General features: G+C 40.1%; 1 protein-coding gene across 3 annotated transcripts in view; it reads right to left on the reverse strand.

Moving 5' to 3' along the window:
• Positions 1–4,450: 4,450 nt before the first annotated feature.
• SLC22A15 (solute carrier family 22 member 15) overlaps positions 4,451–21,157 on the reverse strand; it is a 45,523-nt gene continuing 28,816 nt past the window's right edge. For 2 of the 3 annotated variants that reach the window (XM_030020343.2, XM_030020342.2), the window contains 3 exons: positions 20,390–20,462; positions 16,859–17,047; positions 4,451–13,768 (listed from right to left, as the gene is read on the reverse strand). In XM_030020343.2, the coding sequence (XP_029876203.1) occupies positions 13,682–13,768; positions 16,859–17,047; positions 20,390–20,462 (349 nt within the window). In that variant the 3' untranslated portion in view covers positions 4,451–13,681. Of the gene's footprint in view, positions 13,769–16,858; positions 17,048–18,448; positions 18,761–20,389; positions 20,463–21,157 lie in introns of those variants that run through there. The other variant, XM_030020344.1, reaches the window with a different exon arrangement.

The following is a 21,157-nucleotide window of genomic DNA, read 5'->3' on the forward strand; positions in this document are numbered from 1 at the left end:
GGGCAGGACTGGTTTTCCACCACGGTGAATTTGGGTCAGAAAGGAAGAGGAAGCAGAACAGCATTCGCAGGAGCACAGGGACGTTCAGTCCAGTTCCTGCTGTCTGGGACAACGAAGATCTCATCTGAGCAAACTTCTACTCCATTCACTGCTCTCTAACAAACCAAAGGCTAGTAGATAAAAACATCAAATGGCCACAGCTGTAATTCAAAACTTTGGAGAAGTTAATAGACTCTCAAACAACCCAATATCCCTGAGAAAAGGCCACTATGCAAGCACTGCTTTCTCCTGCCCTTGCGTATACCGTTTCTGAAAGCCACGCCATCCCAAAAGCTCACCCTCCCTATGTACCATGCAAGCATCAAAGCATTAAAAATTAATTTCCTAGGAATTTTCAGTTTCTCTATGACATCTTCATGCCAACTTTAACAGAGATGCACCCTGCCCAGCATCACCATTATAAACACTGAACATAACCTGTGATCTGGCGAATTCACGCTGGCTCCGTTTTATAGACGGAAGTGAGGGCGGAGGGTTCAAGAAAGCAACAAACTTTGGTGAGAAAAAGTGACTTACCCAGAGCTGGCAACAATTTCAGCTGTAGTATTCAAAGGTTCTGTCCTAATCACTGCATTGGCACTGTGTGCGTTGACAGGGCTTGCAGAGGCTTGAGAGAATTTTTCTCCACTTCCTTTAACAAGGTATTAATCAAACATTTCAATGTGAATATCAAACAAACCAGAAAGAGAGCTTGACCCAAACAGAATAGGGTCTGTGCAAGCACAAGACTCTCACTGTTGTTTAAGAACCAATATACAGCAGGGTGGGTATTTGGTACCCACTGCAAGCGTATCCATGGGTCAGGATACACAACAGCTGGTGAGGTGCCTTGATGCAGGTTTAAAATCATAGGAGAAAACCCAGTATGTGAAGTACAAGTAGCCACTTCCACTATTACAGAAAAACAAGGGTGATGGCAGAGCAGAAAACCAGAACAATAAAAAAAAAAAAATAATAAAAATCAGCAGTGCAGGCTCAAGCTGGCAGGGCAGATCTTCACAAAAAGTAGTACAGGCATGCTGAAGGATGGAGCCCTGCTGCCCTCCTGTCACACAAGGGAGCTCTGCACTGACCTGCATTTGGCTCCTTGATCTAACTGTAGACAGAATACTTCTAGCAGCTTCTCCTTCTACTTGAAGCCCAGAGTTTGGAAGATAGCACCTCATATTTGGGGAAGAGGGAGAAACTGCCAGTCAATTGCTAGGACTTGGTGCAGAAGTAGCCTCTACTATTTGGTGCACCCACTACCCAAAATGAGGTAGAGGATTTCTACCAAATCCAAATGCTACTAATAGCTTTGGGAGGTGACAAAGCTCTGCAGGAGCTCTTGGAACAAGCAGCAGTTGATTAAGAGAAGAATTACCCTACACCGAACAACTTCCTTTAACAGTAGTTTTTACCTGCACAAAGTGCCTTTATGCTGCTTATGCTTGTTTCTCTGCTTATGTTAAGCACACCCAGCAGGCAGCTCCAGCATGACATTAGCAAAGGCATCACCTTGTCCTGGCACAGCTGGGAAGCACAGCAGCTGGAAGACAGGTTAGGGATCAGGAGTCTCATATTGCAACATGCACCATCTGAGAGCTAACAACAATCCTAAAAAAAACCAAAAACAAAAACAAAAACCCCGACATGAGAGCACTCCAGCTTTGGGATCTGGTCCATGGCTCAAACCATAGCTGAATCAAAATAAAGCTGAACTAGATTTTTAATTGTTTCTGAACTTGCAAACTTCCAAGTAATCCCATCTGCACAGATCAGTCAGCCTTCCCTTCAGTGAGCCCTCATGACATTGCCCATTGTAGCTTTGCCAAGCTACTGCATGGATTATACAAAGTGCAGAGAAATGAACAAAATTGCCCACTTTTAGATGCAGAAGAGGTTGCAGGATTGTCATATTTTAGCTACCTTTCAGTAGCAGAAGTGTGGAAGGGAAAATGAGATCAAAGAGCATGCTACAATTTTTCTGGTGCATATTACCTCTACCCTTCCCAGGATGGAGGTAAATCTGATCAGTTGCATCTTTGTGATCTTTACTAGAAAAAGAAATGGCAAGAATAAGTCACCCAAGAACCACTTTTCCAAGTATGACATTATATTACCTGCTGTTACCAAGTCTGATCAATAAGTTGAGGGTCCCCCCCTCCTCCCTGCAGCAAGGATTGTTCATTGAAAGTGCTCTTAAATAAGCAATAGATCAGGATTAGAGACCTTTATTCACCAAGACAGAGAGAATTTGACAACAAGTATTTGTCTTGTCTCTGCATAACCAACGAGATGCAAGATGACAATGCCGGAAAAGGCAGAGTTGAGTCTCTCTCAGAAGCGCACTGCTTGGAAATAGTTTTATGAGCCCAGTAGAAGTAAGGCAACTTAGTTAAATTTGAGTGCAGTTTGGAAGAACTGAGTAATTTTGCCCGATAGCTGCTTGTAGGCAATGCTTACTACTTACAACACCAGTACCGGCTGTTATTGGCAAGGGACAAGCACATTTCTCGAAACGTCCCTGCTTTCAAGGGATGGCACTTTAGTTCCACACCTCCCATTTGATGACTTCCAGAGGTGCCTTCCTCTTGTCAGTGTGAAAAATTACTGACAGCAGAAGCATCACAACAAAGCAAAAGTTAAAGCTACACTGACTAAAAAATAAATCTCGCAGCCATGTGAACCACAGTCCTTCCCATACGTAATTTGTGGCCCCTTCCTCCATTCTTGGCGTCTCACCCTGTTTTTCCACAAAGAGTGTATGTAACGCAATGGCTTGGTAGACAAACAGGCTCCAGTTACAGCAAGATACAGCCAGTTCCCAGACAAAGCATAGGCAAGCAAAGCTGCATTTAAGAACAGCCCAAGTTAACGCAGTATCAAAAGAAAGGTGCGTCAATGTAAATCAGCCCTTGGGTATGGCAGATCATACTGCCAGACCCAGTGGCAGCTCACAGAAGCGCTCCTTGTCCTCACGTAGATGACAACCAAAGTCTCTCAGGCCAGCAGTTCCCTACAGCATGCAACTGAAACATATTAGAGAGGGAACAACAAATTTGAGTGTCTATGGGTGGAACTATGCTGAGCACGTAACTGGACGCATGTAAAAAGTCGGCCTTCAATCATCACCTCCATGGTGAAACAGCAGCAAAAGTGAAAACTACAGTAAAATCCTAAGTATCTCAAGTACCAAAAATAAGAGTAAGGCTCACAGGATCAGAAATAACAAGAAGAAAAGATGACCTTTGTCTGGTAACTTTAGATCAAGGGATGAACAATACAAGTTACTTTGGATGCTGGTATATGCTTCATATATTCTAACTACTCATTCTGGAAAGGCTGCTGATTAAAACATTTGAGTTCAAAAGACTTCAAAATACACTGTTGAAAGGTTCAGGAGATTCTAGAAAGTATCTCAGAAAAGATACTTAAGATGGTTGCATTTTTCTTTTGCGGCAAGCAATAGAAGGGCAAAGGATGACTTTTGCAGTGGTTTGTGCCCAGGAAGCACAAATAGGGAGTCTGGCTGGATTATTGTTCTTAGCTCCATGTTGAGGAAGAGTAAAATGCAACATAACACAAGGTCTGGTAATATTATCTATCATGTAGACCACCTATCATCTTTGGTATGTACACTTTAAAATACTGATAGATGAAGTGCTTTGGCATCTGCTCAAGGGACTAGCTATTCAAGGAGAATATATATATATATATATATTTTTTTTTTTTAAAGCATATACAGAGGTATGAAAGCTCTGGTACCCAGCAGTTTAAAATAGAGCACTGATCCCTATTTCCCACAGTCACTTTTTTCAGATTCAGACAATATTTTCTTTGTCACTGGACAGGGGACAGGAAACGCAGTCAAGCTATTCATCACCTCATTTCCAGGTAATGAAGACAAATGTTCAAATTCTGCCATTCCCTGCCAAGATGTTTAGGCACAAGCCCTGAGGACAGGGACTGGTTTTGTGCATTTGCATAGCACTTTAAAGAAGGGGTGTTAAGTGCCAACCAGTGTTCGTGGGAACTCCCCCAGTACAAATGTTAGTAACACCACCACAGACATTTTGCTATGCTAAACCCCCCAAAGTGTTTCCAGTCTTTCAACATCAATCAGCACAACTGAAGCCAGTAGTAAATTGATTCTCACATTCCACTGGTGCCGGTTTTTGTTAAAAATGATTTGTGATAGATATGGTGGAATATATTGATTAGTACTGACAGTCCCAGTTTCCCAGGCGCTTTGTAGCACTGCCATTCCAAAATGACCTGCTTTCCACCTTGTCAATTTTCTTCTGCAGAGTCCGTTATAAATATCTATTCTATTATGAGAGCTTCAGCCCCCTCCAGAAAACAAAACAAAAGGGTCAGGCAAGTAAAAAAATCAGTACAATAAAATAGGTTTGCAGTGTTGCAAAAGAGCTTGTTTTTATTGAGAGATTGTGTCAGGGGAAGAAAAGGCACAAAATAAGTTACAAAGACATTATATGAACTGTATGAGTCAGAGGCAGTATCAGAGCTGTTACAAATCATCTAAAAGTTGGCTTACTAACATAGGTTAGCCTCTACAAAAATCTTAAAAGAAAAAAAATATATTTCAAATGATCAAAATTATTCAGAAATTAAGTGAGAATGTAAAGACCACCAATATTAACTTTTGACTAAATTCACCTGGCCTTACCACCATCACCTTCTCTTAGAAGACAGATATCACTGGAAAATATGTAGTATTACAGAATTATTTTTAAAACTAATTTACATTTTATAAATGAAGAACCTGATATTTACCTTTCGTACCTCCAATGAAATACAGTACATACAGGTAAGGCAGTATGCATAGGAAATACAATAAGAAAACAGAATAGGTAAGTGCAATTATTCTGAATATTTCAACATTTGTTATGGCCCCTCACCTATGGTAAAGAACATCTTAAAAAGATGGATCCAACAGCTGTTCACAGAACATATGAATATACCACCATAAAAGGTCTATTGTGGAAAAGCTTACGCTGTCTTTAGTTGCCACTTCTCAGATCAAGTATTCTAAAAACAGACTTTTCAGCAGTACAACTCTGAGTTAACAACAGCACACTAATACAGGAAGTATTTTTTACACAGGAAGGCTCATAACACTCAGTATTCAAGTAATCCAAATTACATATTTAAAAATACACACACCAACTATATACAACTTGATTTTTGTTTGATGCAGTGAATCTATTCCCCCCTATGCCCACTTTCCTGTTACTCAACTCTCAACTGGCAAGGACTTTTGATTGTTGGTTCAAATTAAACTGGCATGCGGAAGCAATACAAAGTCTACAGGATATAGAGATTATACGAAGATTTGTTTTCATGATGATGCAGGGTTGAACAGAAAGTAGTTTACCCCTTTGGCTGCTCCTCTGGTCAAGTGGAGATCTAAGTTCTGTCTTTTGAAATCAGCAGGGATCCAAATGTAACCAGACACAGAACTCTGCTATAAATGTCTGATTATATCCTTAGGAGTTTCATTTACTTGACCTAAGACAACAGTAACACAGAAAGGGAATGCAGTACCAACTACCACTCACAAAAACTGTCAGCTCAACCTGTAAGGACTTGATTTGCAAGAAAACCCTGTACAGTCACGTATTGAGCATAACTGTCAGGGTTTTGGGGCTGCAGGGTGCCTTGTGTGGGAAGAAGCCCAGGACTGCCCTGTGCTGGTTCCAGCCAGCTCAGAAATCATGTAGCGGCTGAGGTCGGAAAAGACCTCTGGAGGCCATCTGATCCGAGCCCCCTGCTCAAGCAGGGCCACCTACTAAAGCAGGCTGCCCAGGACTATGTCCAGATGGCTTTTGAATATCTCCACGCATGGAGACTCCACAACCTCTCCAGGCAACCCGTGCCAGTGCTCTGCCACCCTCACTGTAAAAAAGTGCTTGCCTATGTTCAGATGGATCCTCCTGTGTTTCAGTTAGTGTCCATTGCCTCTTGGGCACAGTGGGGACTGACCCACTGCACTCCAACGCTGTCAGAGGAGTTTCTAGCACTTCTGCAAAAGCATGTTTAAGAAAGGGCAGTAAATGCCAAGAAAAAGATTACAGTGCTATAGCAGTAGGAGGAAAAAAGGATAAGACCATGCCAGCACAAGAGGAGCCGAAAGGAGAGGCAGCTGAGCAGGAGAAATGCCAAAGGAAAATCATAGCCTGAGCAGAGGCTGAGAGTAGACTCAGAAGGAGCTACAACGCCGAAGGGACTGCGGCTGGTGAAAAAACCCACACGAGAGCAGCTGAGTAAGAAACAAGGAGCAGCGAAAGAACAGCAAGCACAACAGACTGATCCCAATCTCCTGTGCTGCCTGTTGCCTTGCTGAAGGGACTGAGCGTAACACGCAGCCAAGGAACTGGAGACCACCGTGGGGTGGAGGATGGCATGGGGGAGAGAGGGAAAAGTGGTGTCTGGAAAAAAGCAGCAGTGTTTTCCCTACATGCTTTCTTTATTTTTTCTTTCAACGCCAAAACCAGTAACTAGAAGCTCTTTAATTGGGAATAAATTAAATGGATTAAAATTTCCCAACTCAAAACTTTTTATGGCCCCCCAAAAGTCACATCCTCAACCGAGGTTAGTATAAAATTAAGGGCTTCTGGCCCTTCTAAAAGCAAACAGTACACACAGGAAAATCCATGTTCTAAGTGTGTAATTATGCTGCTCCTTCAAAAGCTTAAGTCTTTAAATTTAAAAGGCCTTTAAGAAAAACTTAAAAAAAAGAAGGAAGACTTGTGGTCTTTAAGTTATGGATTCCCACATAAATAAAAGGAAATATTTTGTAGTTTCTTAAAAATCAATTAAATACAAAATTGACAAGAAAGCTCAACATAAAGAGGTAGCTTAAAAAAATCAAAGTATTATTAGATTCAGGAAGGAAAGGTAGTGCAATAAAAGTATCCATATGAAAAATATACTTCCAATTTCTACATGACTTACTCAACTTTTAACAACAACAAAATAAAGTTTGGATTAGACTTTGGGGAGTGACAAAGATCAAATACTTGAAACCAGTCTTTTAGAGGCATATGTAAAATCACAACCACAATAAATTCTTTTATCACAAATTGCCCAGCAGTTTTCTGCTCTATAACAATTTTCATCAGTGTCTGCAACACTGATATTTTTTTTTTCCCCCGACAAACTAACATGAGAAATGCCTGTCTCCCAATCAAGTTTCCATCATTTAAAAACATTTTGTTTGAACACAGCTGTGCCAGATAACTCTCATCGGACATCTTTAAGTAAATGTAACTTTCAATATTGGCAAAGGTTTTCTTACTGCCATACTTTCTGCCTGCCTCCTGACAAAGTAGGTATAATACGAGCACCTCAGATGTGTTGGAGGGAGGCAGTAACATGCATGCTAAAGACCTGCTTCCTCTACAAACCTTTTGTAAATAAGGGTGGGCAAGTACTTATTTAAACATACTCCCTTCTATAAGTTTGCTGTATGAGAGGACCCTGACACCCCACGGTCCCGCTTCCTTCTACATACACGCTGGAGAAAGATTATTTCTTTTAAACTCTTCTTCTGGGGGCAGCCAGCTCTTGCTGCATAAACATTTAGCCATCTGCCTATTTACTGACTGGCAAACAAGCAGCCATGATAGGGCTGACTTGCAGTGAATTCTAGTTGCAATAGGGATTTAAACTCTAGACATTATTATTTAGTAATACCTCAAACAGACTGTGCATTTTACAGAAATCTGCTAGATCCTATGAAGCTCCAGGCAAGCTGTTATTAGCAATGCTCGTTTGTAAGGCTGATGAATGAACTAACAAATTCCAATGTGCAGTTTTTAACCAGGTTTTATCAGTCTTAGAGTAAGCTTTGACACTTCCAACTCAGAAGCAAACAGACTCTGCAGATTTCTCTATAATGGCTACATGGTATAAATGCTGCATGTTCTACAAAACCTACACTTTATCTTAAATCCTTCATTTAATTTCTTTGGTTTCCCAGAAACAAAAGCTACTTAAGTGAACTGAGCAATGAAAGACAAGCAAAAGTAACTCCCTTTCTGTCCCCTAAAGCTCTGGAGATGCTTGTAAATACCAGTTTTAGCAGGTTGCATGGAAGAATTCCAAATGAATGCAACTAGAACTAGTTTTGGACCTTTGCTTTCCAGCAAAAACTGTCTTTGGCACTTATATAATCCAATTCCATGATGTTACTTTACACACAGTCCCGTATCAAGTTGACCGAGGAAATTAAAGACAACTTTTGTAAAACAGGCACTTTAAATTAGAACAGAAAAATCTGCTCCCCATTAGGCAATACAGGAGCTTTTTTCAGAATGACAGAAACAGCAAGTAGTACCAAGAATAACATGAGAGAGTTCAGTGAATTCAGACTATCAGGGTGAAAGTTTTATCCAGCTCTATTAGACTTAAATAACAGTAGCACCTGGAAAATCTGAAGGCTACAATAGACTGGACAAGGCATTAAAAATACATAGCATGGAAAAAATTCTGTATAAGTTTGTTCACCCTCCAATTCTACAGTTAGATCTGTCACAGGTTTTCTTATGTACGTATCTTTCTTCCACTTAATATATCTCGTAGTAAGATACAAGCAACAAGACTCAAAATACAGCTATACCCTAAGTCTCCCATTTGGTAAACAGCTGAATATAGACATTTCTGACACAGGCATTAAATGTGTCAGGCCAGACTAACTTCCACCATCAAATGACAGCACTGCTCTTGGGCTTTTCTGACATACTTACTGCAAGGCTCAACTTGCATGCACAGATGCCTAGATTCAGCTGTGTCAAAGAGCATGATCAAAGAAGCTCTAACAGGGTGGGAAAAGGTATACATAGCACACCATCCTTCAGCTAAAACAAAATACTAACCAAATCTGCATTTGGTGATTATGCGGAAGACTCAGGAACAAGAGTTTTAGCTCAAATGTTTCCATTAACACACTCTAGGAAAAGTAAGTTTGTTCCTCACTTTCCCCTCTTCCTAGTAGGAACAAAAACATTCTCTTGCAAATGGCTTTTATACACTTAGGTGAAATAGGCTGGAAAATGTACAGCTTAACTGCATTCCCCATGGTTCTGCAAAGGATATTCTGCTAGCCTCTGTACATCCATACAGTCTGGAAACCCTGGCATGGATTATGCACTGTGAGCAGAGGAACATGTAGCTGCAATCCTTAAAGCCTTGACTGTAACAAAGGTGGCAATTAGCTACAACCTGCTCCGTGTTAATTAGGTGTCTCTGGAGAGATGTGGACATGTTCTTCACTCAGGACCCCGACCTGAACACCAAGTCACCTGTGGCCCTCCTTAAACACAGAACTTCTAAGTTTCTGGTGTGTCAGGGAGTCTCTGAACAGCACTTCCCCAATCCCTAAATGGGGAGCACTAGCTTTGTTTTCAGGGGAAGTAGTTTAAAAAATAAACTTGTCAAATCACTTCCCTATTCTATTCTCTTCAGCCTATCAAGAATAGCCAGGTAGTAAATTCCTTTTAGAAGGCCGAAGTATCACTTCACAAGAAGTTGTGTGACAAAAATGCATCAAATAAGTCTCATCTTCCTATCTTTCTAAAGGCAAATTAAGTGATGACCAGTTATACAGCATTCTCCAAAAGAGGGCTTTACAAATTTTAATGATTTCAGTGACATGCCATTTCATAGAAAAGCTGAGTCCAAAAGAAAACCTAAGTCTTCCACATTTTATATGGATCAGAAGAAATGTTTCATCACTGAAGTAGTAGTGCTGAACAAAGCTGACATTAAAAAGGAAATCATGAAACTAGTGTCCCCAGTAAGACAGCCTGGAACCGATGCTAGCTCTGAAAGGAGAAGCTTGAAGTCAACACAAGCAGCTAGAAGGGTATTTCCACCCAATGGCTACTATCTTGTGTTTTCACTTACCCTTGCCCTAAAGTGTTTCTGTTGAATCCTCTATTCTTTCGACTCCCTCCAGCTGATTCTCCTCCTTGCTGTCTCACATGACCTATCACTCTCCTTCACTCCTAGCTGTATTCAAGCATCACTTGTGAGGTCCCCAGATAGCAAAATCCTAAACATACCTCACCTGAGACAGTATTAAGATCTGACTAATCAGCACCATGGGAAAGCCTCTCTCATCTCTAGCATAATCCCACTAAGTGAGCTGGCTGAAAAAAATGACAGCTACAAAACCAAAGGAATCCAGGGATGGAGTTCCCATCTTAGGGGTAGGTATCCTAGTGCCTGCACAATACAAAAACCAACTAACAGTATAGGCTGCTTAGTATACAAAGCTACTCTAGCAAAAAACATGGGTAAGGTAGTCATACTTCACTCAACTAAAGCAAGGATGTTGGGTCTCAGACTCTTCGCATTACAGTATGTCATAAACTGTGGTATGTCTAGTATTGTATTAGCCTCTGCTCTCCAGTAGCTCCTCAGGGCAAGCTTACTGCCCAAACACTGAGATCTATTAACTGGGCCTAGGCAGACTGCTTACATATAACTTCAAATTCACAAGTTCTCTCTGACCTTCTCACTTGGGCTTCCAAGTAACATGGTTGTGAGACCCATAATAGCAGGCACTGTTCAAATGAAGAACTTCTGCTTAGCAGCAATGCTCCATCTGGATACAGAAAATGGTGACCACATAGGCTACAAAACACTGTGCAGCATCTCTCCCCAGCGAATGTTGCATATAGCACAAGTATCTCAATATTATAAAGCATTACACTCTATGGGTAAGAAAAAAGTGATTCTACAGGTTTCTGTATCAGAAGGCCAGTTCTTATAAAACAAAACTCTCCGAAAAGAAACTTAATGCACTTAATGGATTTGGACTTCAGAACACAAAGAGGAAGAGCAAGTAATTGTAAGAAGCCTGATACTACATTGCTGAGCTCTTCCTGGAGGCATTGTCTCCTATAAAACTTGTGAATTAACTGGCCAGGGAAAGTAACAATAGAGAGTTCCTATGGTTGACAAAAAAGATGCTGCCCTTTAAAATTCCAAAGGTGCAAACACAGGACAGATTCAAGGTTTAAAAAAAGAGCAGCAACTTTTATGAAAAAAAATTGCTGATGCTTTCTTCACTCTTGTTTTCACAATTTTACATATGTATACTTATGATATAAAAGTGCATGAGTGGAGAAATAAGTTTAATTATAAGTTGAAGACTGCCACAAAATGCAGCTCAGGTCCTGCAGAGAGTGATCTCCTCCACCCGAATCATTACAGCATCCTACTGTTCTAATGAAAATTATGCTGAGGTGTCCCATGGCATGACCAGGGTTGCCAGTAGCAGATAATGACAGGAAGACTATGGAGAGAAGGCGGCTAACAGTTCCTGTCTGCCTCTCAAGTGACTTACTCAACTTACCATTCAAAGAGGGACAGAGGCAGCAAACACCTAAGAGAACCTGTTGGGTCTTGGCAGCATGTTAATACCATCAGGCTTACCACTGTTTGCTTCTAAGCAAACAGGTTTTATTTATTTAGAAGCCATCAGCAACAAAAAGTCAGTTTTCTGCTGTCCATAATTCAAAATGTGAATGCAAAATTTAAAAAAATTCTTTGAACAAATAGATTCAACCTTTCCAAGTACCTTATTTGGAGCAATTTTCTTGCATACAGAAGGGCCAAATAAGGCAGAAAGACTACCTGGCTGCATTTAAAAGTGCCCTGCCACAGCTACAACAACTATTCAACAGTCTGGAAAAAACAAAGTGAAGACTGCAGGCTGGAATTCTTCTAGTGAAGCTCTTAACGCAGATGAAAATCACAACAATACTGACACATTGTCCATAGGGACTGAAGTTTCCAACTTTGCTCACAGTCAATGCCTGGATCAAGTCCAGGCCAAGTGGGAGTACTGCATGTGTGAATCTGCAGTCTCTGGGCTGCCCTCTGCACCAACCAGGGTAGTTGCACTTTGCTCAGCATTACAGTTCCCAGTGAACAAAGTTCAAGCAGCTAGCTGCAACAAACTTCTGATGCTGTTTACTTTCCTTTCCTTTCAGAGTAAAGGAGCTTCCCAGTTTACCCAGAAACTACTCAGCAGTCAACTTTTAGGTATTTTGGGTTTTTTTGGGGTTTTTTTTTGTTTTTTTTTTTTTTAATCCAGTTTTTTTACTTTAACATCCACAAAAATGGCTAGCAAGCCTAACAATATACTTGCTGCCATTGTGTGGCACTTTGCTAGGAACTCCAAGTATAAAGACTAACAAATATTTTATGGAAATCAATCTTAAATAGAATGCCACAGGTTAGAGGATGAAGATGACAATGTAATCAAGAAAACTGAATCCTTGTAAGGCCTCATCTTTGTAGCTGGAACATTTCATATGTTCATGTTTCATATTTCAAGATTCCAAATCCCTCTAATGAAGCACTTACAGAAAGTTCAGTATAATCAGGAGAGTGAAGTTGTCTTCCTCAATATGGTCAAGTAACCAAGTGCTTGAACAAGCACCTGGTAAAGAAACAGGTAACCAAATTCTGTTTCAAAGAGGTTTGCCTTTTTTTTTTTTTTTTAAATGAGAACTTTATTTACACACAAGATTTTAAAATAAATACTAGCAGCTTCCTGGCAATAACCCCCAAAATGTAACAGCAACCCATAGTTGCTCTTACCACTTCAGAGTTAAGTTTCTTCCAGAAATAAAGACACAGATAGGTCCACAAAAATGAGCTATATATTCTAACACACATCTCACACACACAGTATGTGATAAATAACTCACCTATGTCCCACCCATGAAACTATATCCTTCACATAATTATTTCACTGCACAGAGAAGTTGTGGAGCTTCAATATTTATGGCAAAGTGAGGACAAGGTAAAAGTAGGCAAAGCTATAAACAGCAGTGCTGAGATGTGGGGAACATGTGGCAAATGTATGCATAAGACAGCCCAAGAAAATGCTCAGTGGATGAAAAGGGGAAAAAAAAAAAATCAGTAATGCCCTTTATGTCTGCAGGCTTTATGGTTGTTCTTTTCTGTAGTCCCTCCTCCTGGCCTCCCATTATCACTAAGTTAATGCACATGACTAACCAGCTGCACCCTGTAACTTTATACAGGTGTCTATGTGCAGATAGAGAAACCTTATGTTCATAGTTGCCTCTCCCCTATTCAATACGCAGAAACCATTTTAACATACAGTTTCAGGAATTTGTTCCCACTGGAGTAGCACACAGCACATTGTGACCACTTTCACTCTACAGAAAGAGAACAGCGCATGTTTTCCAGTTTATCAATTTGTACTGAATCAAAATCAACGACCTTGAAAATAAAATACAAGCATGTGCATTGATGAGCTGTCCAAATCTGTCTAAGCCTAAGTAATTTCCTAGGCTTCAGAAATACATGATCCCACCCTTGCTGTCTCACCTGGCTTCAAATGCAGTCCATGCACTGTCATTCTGAACCACAAGAATTTGAACAGCTGTCTCATATGGAGAGCATCAGTGGTGTAATTAGTCTGAACAGTACTCAAACCCCTCTCCTCGTCAGGAAAAACACAAGCACTTGCCCAATTACATTCCCTGACAGGTGAGGTCCCTAGTACTCATCCAGTCGGTCCAGCTGTAAGACAAGTAAGAAAAGGCATAAAATAGGCCAGTGTTTCTTCTTTTCATTACTTGATCATATGAGTCTCTTCATCAGCATCATAAAACTCCTCATCTTCACTTCCACTCCCTGCAGAACTGTCTTTGTCTCCAGACTAGAAACAAAAATGAAGTCATTGGTTAGTGCAGAAGCCACTACATCAATCTCAAAATAAGCAAGCATGAACCATTACACTTCTGTTGGAATGCCGGTAGAGGAAAAAGTAAGAAAAGACAGGTCAAATCACTGTATTAAAACTTCGTAAAAGACATTATGTGAATTAAGATTTCTTTGTGTCCTCAGTTCTGTAAAAGAGAGAGACTTCTAGTGGATGGACTTTCTCTGCTCCATCAGTACACTAGAGAATACATGCAGGAGAGAGACCAGCTAGAACAGTTCTGAAGTGATAATCTACTCAGCTTTCTTAAATTAAGTCTAAGGTCCCTACTCAGTAGTGAGCTACTGGAAACAGGCTCAGAACACACAGGTTACTTGATTAGGTAAAAGCTTCTCCATCCTGAATTATTATTTCTCCATGTGTAGCATGGGCATTTTCCTATACAAGTTTTCAATTAAAAAGATCCCCCTGCAATACTAATTAAAGGTGTTATGGAAAAGGGAAAAAAAATTACCACTTCATATGTTCAGAAAGTAAACTCCCTATTATAGGCATAACTACTCCAGCCAGAGTCCTTTTAACAACATAATTTATATCATATACCCAAACTAAAGTCAGCTATTACAGCTAATTGATTTGTATTTGGCCACTATAGCATTTTTCCATGGAACTGATACAAATTATTCCAGTTAAAAAGATTCTCTTGCTAATATGAACTCCATTTAGTTTGAGTATTTAGGATTTTTTTTTTCTAGTATGCTTGCATCCACCCTAAGACTTCTGCCTGCCTAGTCATATGCAAAGAAGGGTGAGAGAGAAGGTGAAAAATAGAGAAATGGAAATCATGTTCCTGACTGACAGTACCATGCAAGCAAAATCTGTAGCTTTAGATCTGTCTTCAGAGGAGTTTTGCTACAGCGACGTGCGTTAACTGCAAAGGAATTTCAAACAGTTTGAGCACTAAGACCTGTCAGAAAATATAAAGGGAATCATGTTATGCTTTTTTCTGGATTTCTAAAATTATTTGAGGAAAGTCAGGCTATCACTGGATGCTGTCCAACTTGAATATCACATTCATGTATGTTAACAGAGACAAAACCTCTATTCTGGGCAACCAGAATGCATGTTATCTTTAAAGTGGTACAAAGGACAATGGATTCCACAGGGGGAAATTCAGGGTATGCCAAATAAATTCTACATCTTTCTTATAGCAGCTTTGTAAGACCTCTCCATGGCCCTGTCAAATAGGGTTAATGTTTAGCAGCTTTTCATTTTATCAGGGCTTTCTTTATGAGCTTTAAAATAAAGCCCTAATATGTCACAGACATTCCAGATCCGTAACTTCAGTAAAGATGTGATTACTTCAGCCCTGAACCAATGACTTTTTTTTTCATTTGCATTCAATAATTTTAATCCATCTGGGGAAAAGAGTTCCTGAAGAACATTCTCAAATTATTTTTTTTTATTTCGCAGATCCTGTTCAGGTTGAGATTTTTAAGAAGCCTGCAGGAGTGCAAGCAGGGAAGATTTAAACTTGAGAAGGCTGCTTGACATAAGCAAACCAAGTTGTGCAAATACTGATAGACAAACAATACTTGTCTCCTCAAAGGGCAATACTGACCTTACTTGGTTACAAAGGAAAATAAAAATGTGACTTGCCCCGTCTAAGTTGTAACACCTGCACTGTTGGCTAGAATTGTTTTTTGTTAGTAAACCATCTGCACAGTTAAGATGCAATAATGATGTAATTACCAAAATAACAGCTGGTGTAAACTTGAGGTAAATGTATATGATGGATTTGTGTAACGAGCAAGAATGTGGTGCCATAACACATTATCCAGTATGGTTAAAAATGTTTATAAAATGTGCATGTAAAGTAGCTAAAGTATAAAATTAATTGTTACAGGGCTGCCTCTTTCAAGCTTTCTTCAGGGGTGCTTTTGTCACTAAACTGTGCTGTCCTGTCAAGAATTATTACAGCTAAAATTGGTAAACAAGGCAACATGTTGAAGCCTTTGAAAGGAAGCAACTGTTCTCATTCTAGAAATAAATGTTACTCTGCTTCCCGATTTCTGTAAAAATAAGTTTATGACTACCTGTGAATCTCAGACTGCTTGACCAAAAATTAATCAAATGAAAGTAAAAGGTGTTATAAGGATCCTGTCTCATCCCAGCCTGATAGGACAACTAACATTTTTTTGAGTTGCCCTTCAAGTCTTCCGACCACTTACTCAATTTTTATTAGTCCATCAATACCTAAAATTTTGGGACCAGGATTTAAACATTAAAACCTTACCCAAATTCAAACACCCACTTCCAGCTCTCTAGCTACTTTTCTCTAATCCCACTCCATTCACAGAGGAGCAGCCATGTAAAAAAAAAAAAACCCTCCACACGACTAAGATGTACACACCTCAAGAGGTGTCCAGGAGTTTGACAAAATAAAGTATGAAATGACATGAAAAAACAACATTTGAGGAAACCTCACTGAAAAACATCCTGCTACCACATTTAAACTTATGTCTAGGAGTTTTGTAGTTCCAAAGTTTTCAACAAATCTCATTTCCCAGAATCAACAGTGGGACAGATCTCAGAGGTTACTCTAGCTTCAACCCATTTAAAGAGTCTCTAGGATAGACCTAATAATTGACATTGCAGAACAGCCAGTGCAGGTCAGGGCAGAAATACAGTGTGCTGCCTTTGAGAACAGCCCTTCACAAACAGGCTTCTGTTTTCTTTAACATCTAAGGCTTCTCAAACTTCAATGGCCAGCTTTGCAAGAAGCATGCTGCAGCAATCCATCGTAAAGATTAGAGAGGCACAGACACCACCAAGTCCTTTATTCCAAAGGAAAAGATTGTAAGCTTTTGGCCTGGAAGGGATGAATTAACCCAGCTATGTTTCAGCCTGCATTTCCAGACAACATTTCAGACGTGATGGTAAGGTTACTAAACTATCTTCTGTATCTCCTTGGGGCCTATCCTCCACAGGCCAAGAATCACTATCCTAACCTATTTAGAGTGGCATATTCAAGCTGACAGCTGAAATAAACACAACAGAAAAGTACTAGGAAAAAACTGAATATACCTGTGAGCCATCTAGGGCTTGCAATGACATCGCTTCATCACCCAGCCTCCAGTACGAGCATACCTGCAGGTCTGAAATAGTTTCTAGCAAAGGGCTGTTTAAGGTCTCTGGCAACAATAAACTTAAGAGCCCAGACAAAAGACCAGTTGCTCCAAACACAATATAAGGCAGAGACCACTGTACAGATTTCTGGAAAAAAGAACAGAGAGTTAGGTTGAGATTGGTTCCCTCTAGTTCATACTGCATATTAAAGCACTTAACCTTTACTACCATTCCATGTGGCAAGTGTTTGTGTTCATATTTAGCATAAAGGTTACCAATCCTACTGGTCTTTTTTACCCACTATTGTCAATTGTATCTTGTCAATACTATAAGATTCACACAGATTTTGGGGATGGACGTTAAAAAGAAATGCCTGCTGAATTTATACTCAATTCTTGTCCATAACATATATACTTTTTCACAAATGCAACATCACTTTGTAGTAGGGAAGAGATATCACAGAATCAGACACACTGGTTGGAAGAGATCTCCTGAGGTCATCTAGGCCAACCACCTACTCTACGCAGGACTACAGCCAGCACTAGACTGGGTCAATCACAGTTTTGTGTAACCAAGTATTGAAAAAGCTCCAAGGATGGAGATTCCCCCTCTGAGTAGACTGTTCCAGGGCTGCATTAAGCGTCTTAAGAATATTTTCCAAATTTCCTATCTAACCCCCAAGCCAAAACTTGTGGCCATTGACCCCTGCTGAACTGTTCCACACTGCTGGGAAGATCAGAGGTGCAATATTCCCTCAAGCTTTCATCTGAAGCCATGTGCTCTAGGCCCCTGACCATCTTGGTTACCCTTTCACCGGGCCCTCCCCAGATTTTTCAACATCCCTCTAGAACTGGGAGGGCACTTAATCTGTGGGCCACATACTGAATTTGGCCTGATGTAGCTCAGTGTGAAGTTTGCCTGTTTGTGATGGGAAGACACTGCTAGCTCCCATTTAACTTGCCATCCTCTGTCATACCTTGGTCTCTTCCAGCAAGGCTGCTACTCAGCCAGTTGGTTCCCAGCCTGTACTGACCATGTAATTGGTCCACACCAGAAACAGAATTTTACTCTTCTTATTGGCCTTCATGTGACTTCTGTTGGCCCAAAAGGTCCCACTGGACTCAAGATCTACCATGTGGTGTGCCAATCACTCCTCCTTACTTTCCATCCTCTAAAAATATGAGGAGGATGTATTCTGTCTTATCTTTTGCTTGTCACCAGCCACCAGATACTGAGCCTGTCACTAGCCCTTTGAGCCTGGTGGTCCATGCAACATTCAAATTCAGTATTCCTTTCATGCAGGACACACTTCCTCAGCTTCCAATCAAGAATGCTGTGGGACAGTGTCAAAAGCCTTACAAACCCCTTTTCTCCTCTCCTCCCTCTCCTCATCCATATTACCTTCTGCAATGAAATAGCTGACTATCAAATCAAACTGGCTGAGAATGAATTGTCCTTTGTAAATGCACGTTCACTGATCCTGATTACCTTCTTGGCCTTCACATGCTCAGAAACAGAGTGAGAGGTCACGTCCCAGAGACTGAGTTTGAGCTGCCTAGCCTGTAACTTCCTGGATCCACTTTCTGATCTTAAAGATGCACATAGCATCAGCTTTTTTTTTTCCTCACAGTTATCAGTGACCTGTCTCTACAACAATGGTTTGTCATAGATGATGGACACTTGCCTCACTATCACAGCCAGCTCTTTCACCACCTCTTAGGGAATCCTATTCCATGGAATGGAAAGCTTTCAGCTTTAAGTGTTCTTGAACCTATTGCTCCTCCACTGTTTGCTGGCCCTCTGCTTCCTCAACTGTGCTGATATGCACAGAGTCCTGGGGTCAGGCTTTGCCTATGAAGACTAAAGCAAAAGTGTTAAGTATTTCAGCTTATTCCATCTCATTTGCCAATAGGATGTCCATCCCATTCAACAACCAGCTAAACATTTTCTCTAAATTTCCTTTAGCTGACAGAATCCCTATTTATGCTCTGTGCTAGTTTTAGCTTTAACTGAGCTTTGGCCTTCCCGTTATCACTCCTGACAGCCTAAGCAATGTTTATACTCCTCCTTTGATGTCTGTCCCTGTTTTCACATAGTGTGTTACAAGCAAAACTACACTGGGGAAAGGTGTATGCAAAAATATGAGTCATCTACAATATAGCTTCAAAATGCGTACATTCACTTTCAGACAACCAGTAAAGTAGGCTCATTTAAAAAAAAGGCAAGAGTTTAGCTGTTTGTTTCAAAAACTCACTTTGTATAGTAAAGAGCAATTCTAAATTGAGAAAGTAACAGGCTGTGATCAAATACAAGAGCAACATTTCATCTCTTAGTTCAGCAACTAACTTTTCCCATTCCTACCCTTTTTATAAGATCCCCAGACAAAAGATACTGAAAAAATGCATTAAAATAGTTGAAATTCCACAACACAAAAATAGTTCATTCCTTCCTAAAATCAATGTTCATTCGTTATTTAACCAGAGCTATTTTCACTTTCATGGGACCCCTTCAAACATGATGATCCAAGATTTGTGTCTCCTGCAGTGCCAAATCTCTGCCAGATACAACATAATGGATGCCCCAACTGCTACATAAAAGCTGCCTATTACATCTGCTTGGGAGACCGGCACCAGTCTTGGCTTTGCCTGTTGTACCCTGGAGGTGCTCACACTCTCACCTACCCCATGTTTCATTCTGCAGATTAAAAGGCTCACTGTGCTCACCTGCCCTTTTGCTGCCCTTCTGCCTGACCTAACAAGATGGCAAATGGCAGACAGGAAAGTTATTCCAGGTGAAATCTGTCACATTAAAGGAATTGTCACTTGACCTCAGCAGTTTGTGTGGAAAACTGGCACACTCTTTTACCTGCATACACATAAGACTATGAACATATAGGAAAATAACAGTATCATCCCCACGTTTCATTCTTCAGAATTTTTCTTTGCCTTGACAGACTGCTGTGAAGTTTGTGCTCAAAAACCTTGCCAGTGTATCAGGTCTCCACATCATCATCTTCATTCATTGAAAGATGAACCACTTTGCTGATAATTATAATCCATGGACATTCAATGAAGTGCACTGATGGTAAAACTAATTTATTCTCAGAAATGCTAGTTATTAAGCCCATATGCTTTATCTTGATGCAGTAGATCTTTTAACTATGTGGGTTTTTTGCTATTACTTGCTTCAGGCTTAAAATTGGGTATCACCATCTTGGTATTTTGAAAATACTATATTGCTAAAGTCCACTAGCTAAGTCCCAAAATTCTTACAGGGCTTAAAACACCCGAACTAAGTAATGTTGAGTTTTTGTCTAATCACACAAAATATATTGCAATACCTTTGGCCTACCACAATACTGTCAGGACATGAAATTTACATATCTTAGTTTATATACATAATTTATCCAAAGTATTTCCACTTCTATAAGCCTCTGACACATCAGAGTCACAAAAAAAACATATATAACAGTGAGAAGTTCAGACAAACCAATGAAGGGACGAAAGGAGCAATGATTCCACCAACACGGGAAAACATGGAGCAAGCACCCATTCCAACATTCCTAAGAAGAAAAAAAAATCATTAATCAGTGACATTTGCATAGGAGAAATTATGACTTGAAAAGTGCCAACGAGCAAGGAAAAAGCACCTCCTCAGTCATGACCCTGACCACATTAACTGGAAAAGAGAAGTCAAATATAACTGAAAGCATCCCAAGACAGGAATTAAAACATACACTTTGTGCTTAAAGAGAAGCAAAAATCCCCTGCACATTCAGAATTCTAACATACACACACATATAGAGAGGCAAAGAAAGCGCAATTTCAGTTAATGCAGCCAAAGTTTCAGGCAGAGACAAGATAAGTTCCTTTATCCAAATCCTATGTATCAGCAGATTTGCCCACCCATGAAAAACACCACAGAATAGTTTCACTGGTGGCTGATCATCAACAATAACACCTGGTTAAAATATCTATTAAAAATTGGACCCATATGATAGATGCTTTTGTCTGCTCTGTCAGCACAAGCACAAGGTACTTCTGCCTCTAATGAGTGAAACTTTACTGTTGCTTACATATAGCCTATGAAGCATTAAGTCACTTTTACAAAGCTTATTGACCAGTCATCTTCATGTTGCTGGTTAAGCAAGTGTGAATGTTTAATAGAGTTGTCTGGCTTATAAAGCACTGAAAAAGTTACCGATATCACTCATTAAAGAAATATCAGCAATACTATTGTTATCCTCATTAGTGGAGA

Source organism: Aquila chrysaetos, chromosome 7, assembly GCF_900496995.4.
Source record: "Aquila chrysaetos chrysaetos chromosome 7, bAquChr1.4, whole genome shotgun sequence".
In the NCBI taxonomy this organism is placed as follows: domain Eukaryota; kingdom Metazoa; phylum Chordata; class Aves; order Accipitriformes; family Accipitridae; genus Aquila; species Aquila chrysaetos.